Source organism: Sinocyclocheilus anshuiensis, unplaced genomic scaffold (assembly GCF_001515605.1).
Source record: "Sinocyclocheilus anshuiensis isolate Anshui unplaced genomic scaffold, SAMN03320099.WGS_v1.1 scaffold983, whole genome shotgun sequence".
Classification (NCBI taxonomy): domain Eukaryota; kingdom Metazoa; phylum Chordata; class Actinopteri; order Cypriniformes; family Cyprinidae; genus Sinocyclocheilus; species Sinocyclocheilus anshuiensis.
In genome coordinates this window covers 804,352-811,877 of record NW_015546086.1, presented here as the reverse complement: position 1 = coordinate 811,877, position 7,526 = coordinate 804,352, and the positions used below count along the sequence as shown (strand labels likewise).

The following is a 7,526-nucleotide window of genomic DNA, read 5'->3' as shown; positions in this document are numbered from 1 at the left end:
GTTCAGGAGAAAAAAGGCTTTTTCCCATATGCGTCTAGCAAGACGCAGTACTCGTTCCCGTATCTCAGTACGTTACCGAGTAGGTAACCGAGTACATTAACATACTTTTGCATATTCATGATTCATTGATTGGGCAAACAGAGCTCGCCACCTGCTTTATTAAGTGTGTGTCCATCTGTGCATGTCATCCACTTTGTCTGATTTAAGTCTCCTGATGCATGCAAAAGCAACGGCAAATAACTGCAGTTAACGTGTTTCCTGTCACTATGTGATGTTTTATTAACAAAGTTCGGGAGGAGCACGTCAGATACTTAGTCTAATTAACACAAGAGGAGCCCACTCAATTCAATTAACACCAAGAGGTATAAATGCAGCGACTTACCTCTATCCTTTGGCAGTTTATCAGCATCCCTCCACCGCCCGATCTCCTCACTTTGAGTTCTAACTACACTTCTACGGGGGAGTACTCTGGGGTCGGGCCATTCCCGAGCTCGGAGCCCTTCCCCGGACAGCACGCCAAATATGCATTACTATATTCCATCTAATTATATGTAAGTGTGAACTCGTGAATTCATGCCTTTCAGACTTCTAAAAAAAAATCTGTCACTGATAAACCATCTACTATAATATAATTAAATACTTGTAATTTATGTTGCTTAAAATAAATATTTTGTCAGAATACACAATTGTTTTGTTTTGTTGTCAGTGGTGAAAAATGCTTTTACAGCGTGTACCAGCATAAATCAAATAATTCCTCAGCCCCTGGTTAGTGTCACGATCATGGACTTTTAGTTTGTTTTCTTCCCTCATGTTATACTTGACCTAGTTTCTGTTGTCCTTTGATTAGTTAATTCAGTTCACCTGTATTCGTTTATTATCTGATTAGTTCCCTCATTTAGTTCTTGTATAAGTTATCCCTGTTCTGTTCAGTCCTTGTCCAGTATTGATGTTTGAAGTTGTTTTGCTGTGTGTTCCTGTTGCCTTCATGGATTATCATCTTCATGGATTCTATTAAACTTTTATGTAATTGACCTTCATCTTTGTGTGCCTTTCATCTACACAAAGCGTGACAGTTAGCACTGCTTTTGTCAGTGGTGCTAACCCTCTTTTAAAATCACAAACGTTCGATTTAAATGTGATCTAAACCCAGGGTTAATAAAATGATAATAACCCATGGTTAAGTTGAGAACTGTGTGAAAGTCTTCTTTTGTGTTTTCTCTATTAGCTAATGGATTTGTATTTGAATAACTCTGCCCTGATTCCTGGGATTCATTTGGATGAGTTCTACTTATCGCTAAATTCTTTTCAGCCACAAAACATGTCTTCATCACAGAGGACAACCACTTACTCCTTTATCATAGCAGTCAGGACTGGCATCATCTTTGCAGCATTTTTCTGCAAGCTTAGTCATTTCATCTGCCACACAACTGACCTCCTGGAATGTGCCATTCGGGAACTTTTGACTGTAGAGGACAGTGACCCTGCGGGAGGATTAAAGGTGAAAATAAGTTATGCAAGCATGCTCAGAGAATGTCTACTAACTGCATCAAACAATACAGGGATATTGCATGGACAAAAAAAGTGAACAAAAGTGAAAAATTAACTGCAAAATTAAATGGAATTAAACTGGAATTGAAAAATTTTTTAAAACTAACTTTAATAAACTTCATCTTGAGATCCAAATATTTTGCACATATAACCAAGCAGTGAATTTATATCCATGAACTGTGTTTGAGACTAAGAACTGTATAAATCCTCTGAGAAAAGAAACAAAACTTTATACTCGCATTTCTTTGAACTTTTCGATTCCAATGTCTTTGAGCCCTTGGCAAACATTTTCTTTGGCATAGTTCTTGCCTGCAGAGATATAAATATTATAAAGAATAACTGTATAAGCAAAACCACAAAATAAATACATTAATCAACATAGCTGTATTTTCTATTGATTTTTCTTTCATAGTACATTTATTCATCTCTCTCAACCCGTCTCTTACAAAATTTCAATTGCTATTCTGTTAAACTTTAACATTGTTAACAAAAATCCTTAGTGTAAGATTCTATATTAAACAAACAAAATGAATGGCATATTCCTTCCTTTTTTTCACTGTGGAAATACAGCCTGTAAAATACCATTACATTTAATACATTCTGTTCTTCCTACCTTTGTCAGCCAGCAGAGTTGTTATTATTAAAGCCGGAATTAAAATGACAGCAGTGTTCCTCATATTTTACCACAGGTTAAAATGTGATTTCAAGATGAGTTCAAATTAGAAACTGCTTCTGTATTGCAGTTTTACAAGAAACAAAAGCGTGCATAGTCAAAAATTAACTTCAGCAAAAACAGACAGTTATGTAAATGTTTAAATGCAAACAAGACTCTGACTTTCACTTAGACCCCATGACATGACTTGACAGCTGGTCACTAAAACTAAAACTTTTTGACAGGAGTGACTCAAACTTACAACGAACAGCTTTTGTAAACATTTTAAAGGTTATACTCAGAACCTCACATCTGAGTATTAAAGTTTATCTAAAAATAGTCCAGATCTGACTTGGCATTAAGAAGTAGGCTAAAAAAACTCCTAGAAAAAAAGGATTTTATTAGCATTCATTTTGACATTCAAGAAAGCCTTTTGTTCTTCTCACAGGAAAGGTTAGCAGCTATCAAAATATGCTTTTATATCTTGTTCAAGCTGGAAGTGCACTTCAAAGTTTAAGGGAAATGCAAACAAGTTGACTCAAGGTATTATACAGGTTAGTAATTTATGTTGATCTTTAAATCAACACCAAAATATCAAAATCAAGAAATGCAAAATTTACTCACAGTACATAACCATATAAAGTATGCCCTGAATGAAATACTGTAAAAATAACTTTGACATATAAAAATGAAAGAAAATCTGTAGAGGATCAGTGTATACAAGGCTATAACCTCCGACCTGTAGTGGATGGTAATGTTGCAATGAATCAACTGATTGACTGATGGCTCATTATTGCCATTGTTGAACTCAGCAAAGGATTTTCTGGCATAATAAATACACAGCATATTAGTTACAGAATATACCACATATATTGTACAAAAGCAATTGGAAACTAAAAAGTGCAAACAAACCTTGAATAACAGCAATGGCCTTTGAGTATATCTGCCCTATAATTTCTACAAACAGCTGTAAAAAATAAGACCTGTTTGGGAACATTTTCAGGTCACCTGGAAGAGCACATATACAGTTCACAGTTAGAAGAAGCTTAAACAAATACATATTTTTGCAAATAAAAAAAAAATTGCAAAAACAGAACAAAAAACAAGAGTGACTGAGATTTCATACATGAATAGAATATAAGCATGAATCGGACACACTAGAGTCCATGCAATTTATCAGAGGGAATACATATTCCTTCAGATGGTAGGATAAAACAGGTCAATCTTTCCAGTTTTCTTAATTTAGGGTTTTGCTGCCCAAGGCTTGATGGAAACATAACAAATGCTAAGAAATCATCAGTACGCTCAATTCTAAAGCCAAAAACTGAACAATTATATATACAATATTCATTTATTCATAATTCATGATTTAAAAAAAAAAATACATAATTCAGGATAAAACAGGTTAATCTTTCCAGTTTTCTTAATTTAAGGTTTTGCTGCCCAAGGCTTGATGGAAACATAACAAATGCAAACAATGATCAGTACGCTCAATTCTAAAGCCAAGAACTGAACAATTGTTTATACAATATTCATTTATACATAATTCATGATTTTTCAAAAATAGATAATTCAGTTTTCAAAAAAGAAAGTTTGTTTCTATTGACAAGACGCACCTTTATTTTTGAGGTCAATTGGATTTTTTTTTTTAGCATCTTCTGCAGATGTTTCACCTTCATGATTCTTCACACCTACCCAATATACCTTTTGGCAGACCATTTCAATTTTACTCAAATGACCCCAAATATCTACGTGCTGCTTACTGTTGAAGATCCATTTAGTTGTAACTATGGCTTCAGAGATTATAGGCCGCACCATGGACAGAGTTGAATCAATAGTATTGATCAACAGTTCCCATTCCAGACCTGTTATGGTCCAATAATCCAAAAGGTAGAGGTACATTATTAGTTCATTTTGTTTTCAGCTATGTGTTATGAAATCAGATTCTTTTGTCACACGCCGTTCACATTCTCAAAATAAAATGAAATAAATGTTTCAGTCAAGGTAATCAATGAAATCTGCTTTGGCTGAGAGTCTGTTCTACTTTTGAATCATTGGTCATTTCTACACTGTAGTTTCCACTTTTTTCCAGACTTTATTAAGCCTATGGAGTTTTAAAGCTTTAGTGGTTCACAATACAGTTAGAACACCTTAATTTTAAGTATCTGGTGTACTGCAAGGCCAGCTCAGTTCTTCTCATCACTCTTTAAGAGCACCTCAGATCTGAGCACAACTGACTGATACGGTACAGACTACTATTTACAGATTTCATAAGGTCATGGTCATATGGAGTTTAGTGCCAGATAGAGGCCATGGTTAGAAATTAGCAACTAGTACTATTTTGGTTCGGTGAATATCTATAATCTCAAACACGAACAGTCATCTGTATTAAAAGAGAAAAACAAATAATTCCACCAGGCACTTTTGTTTTGAATCATTGGTTCAGACCGCATATGCATTGTAGCACATCACATTATTCCAAATGGTCATACTGGATTTCAAAGGTCTTCTGTCACTGCATTCACGTCATACTGCACAATATTGTCTAAATACTAAATACACTCATGGCCTTTTGCTCCCTCTGTCGTCATACAGCTAACTATATGGCATTCACTAGTCAATAGTGAATGAGTGAATGATTCAGTGGTTCTGAACACAGTATATGCATGAAAGCGCAAATACAACAATGGCCCTGTTGCTTATTTTCTATGTGCCTATAAGTGCCGTGGCGAGATGCCATGATGGACTCTCTTTCCACAATGACAGCTACTTACTGTTGTCTCTTGATGTCGCCCTTACACTAAATTCATTACTACTGCAATCCATGTAAAAGCACTGAATATCTGATATATGAAAGTAATGCTGAGCATAGATTTACTAAGTAGATACCGCATTTGGCTTCTCCTGGTACATCAATGGTGCCACCATCTTGGAACAATCAACATGGAGACCTGTTTGAATGGAAGTCAATGGAGAAGATACGTCAGGTGCGCTGGATAAACTGCCATTGTGTGGTAACAGTTCATCATACAACTAATTGTCTTTCTGGGTGCTAATTTTCAACATGTTTTTCATATAATAATAATAATAATAATACATTTTATTTATAATCTGCTTTTCTAGTACCCAAAGTGCTACAAACAGTTACAAATAAAACAAATAAAATAAAAAATTCTGTAGCAGTACAAAACAATAAATCAATACAAAACATTACAGTAAGCTAACCAATACAATAAAAATACTAATCATCTCAATCTATGTAGGCAATTTTATGACAACTTCTTAAAACTGTCTAAAGTGGGAGCATTTCTAACAGTAACAGGAAGTGCATTCCTAGGTGCGGCAACAGAGAAAGCTCTCTTCCCCATGGATTTTAATCTACAATGAGGCTGCTGAAGAGTAAAAGAATCAGCAGAACAAAGTGAATGAGAAGGCACAGATAAAAGAAGGGGCCATTCCATGCACAGCTTTGCAAGTAAAAAAGTGAGAATTTTAAAATCAATACACGACTGAACAGGAAGCCAGTGCTATAAAGGATGCCTGTGATATGCTGACAAGATGGAGTATAAGTGAGAACATATGCTGCTGAATTCTTGATATATTGTAGCCGTTTGATAGAATTAGCGGGTAGACCAACAAATAGTGCATTACAGTTATCAATCCTGGAAGTAACAAATGTGTGAATAAGCCTTGCAGCATCAGGCAGTGTGAGGAAAGGTCTAATTCTAGCAATGTTTCTAAGGTGATGGAATGCAGATTTTGTGATACTCTTAATATGTGAATCTAATGTCAGATGGGCATAGAAAATCACACAGAGGATACGATCATGAGTTGTATGGTATTACAGTATTGTCCATAATCAAATTAAAACTGCTACCTTTATGAATAGCTGCTGGTGTGCCAATGAGGAAAAACCTCTGTCTTTGAACGGTTAAATAAAAAAAAATTATGGTGCATCCATATTTTTATTTCCTGCACACATTCAGAAAGAATTTTAGAAGAGACATTGATATCGGACTTATAGCTGATATAGATCTGAGTATCATTAGCCTAAAAATGGTACCCTAAGCCATAGTTCCTAATAGATCCCTGAGGAACACCATGACAGATCTGTCCAATGTCCAATTTGTTGTTTCCCCAAGACAACAAACTGGGAATGATCAGTAAGGTAGGATTTCAACCATTTAAGCACAGTGCCAGAGATACTAAGCCAACTCTCAAAAGTCTATTAAGCAGAATGGAGTGGCACACTGTGCCAAATGCTGCACTCAGATCTAACAACACCAAGAAGGTAGAGGCTCCAGAGTCAGCTGAGACAAGCAAGTCATTCATAACGCAAACCAAGGCAGTCTCTGTACTATGTCCCTTTCTAAACCCAAATGCTCAAAGTGTGAATGAAGTTTTGTCGCAACGACACGTTCCAAAACCTTATCAATAAAAGGAATATTTGAAATAGGTCTGTAATTTGATACATCAGACTTATCACATCCAGGCTTTTTAAGGACAAGTGTAATAGCTGCAACATTAAGGGCTTTCGGAACAATACCAGTAGTAAGGGAGGTGTTCACAATGTTCAAAATGAAGGGACTTATTGATGGCAGACACTCCTTATGAACAACTGTTGGGATAGGGTCAAGAGTAGTTGTGTTCATTGCCATCACTAATTTCAAAACAAAACCAATAGTAACTGTAACTGTAAATTAATGGTAACTATACATTATTTTTCTATGAGGGAAAAAAACGCAAATTTATAAGAGAATTAACAGAAATTTTGTGACATAGGATTTACCCTGCTCATTTTAGGTTGGCACTACACCAAATATTGCATTTTAATCATCATCTCAATTAATTTGTCTCAGTTAAATACAAATTTGAATAGATTAAATATTACTATATTGCTGTGAGAAAAATACTATGAGAATTCTCATACTATGAGAATTATTGCTACTGACTTGCTGTTGACTATTTTTTCACCCAAAAATAAAATTTGGAAGAACTTGACGGTGAATAAACGATGACTTAATTTTCATTTTTGGGCGAACTATCCCTTTAACCAATGATTTGAATAAACAAATATATTATGGATGTTTTTAGATTGCTACATGTATTTATGAAATGTTGTATCCAACCCGCTGTGTTTATCACTAGTCCAATTATCATCATAAAAGAAGCAATCAGGCTAGAGTAGACCTTAGTCAGGGTAGACGGCATGTCGATGTTACTTGAATGAAAATATGTCTGTGAGGGACTTGAGCAAATAAATCTGAGGTATACTTTGGACATTACAGTCTACAGGGGCGCCACTAAGGGGGGGGGGGGGGGGGGG

General features: G+C 35.4%; 1 protein-coding gene across 1 annotated transcript in view; it reads right to left on the bottom strand.

The window, feature by feature from the left end:
* gc (GC vitamin D binding protein) overlaps positions 1-2,339 on the bottom strand; it is a 34,418-nt gene extending 32,079 nt beyond the window's left edge. The window contains exons 1-3 of the mRNA XM_016501595.1: positions 2,162-2,339; positions 1,788-1,857; positions 1,349-1,481 (exon numbers count right to left, since the gene is read on the bottom strand). Of these exons, the coding sequence (XP_016357081.1) occupies positions 1,349-1,481; positions 1,788-1,857; positions 2,162-2,225 (267 nt within the window). The 5' untranslated portion in view covers positions 2,226-2,339. The remainder of the gene's footprint in view (positions 1-1,348; positions 1,482-1,787; positions 1,858-2,161) is intronic.
* Positions 2,340-7,526: the final 5,187 nt, after the last annotated feature.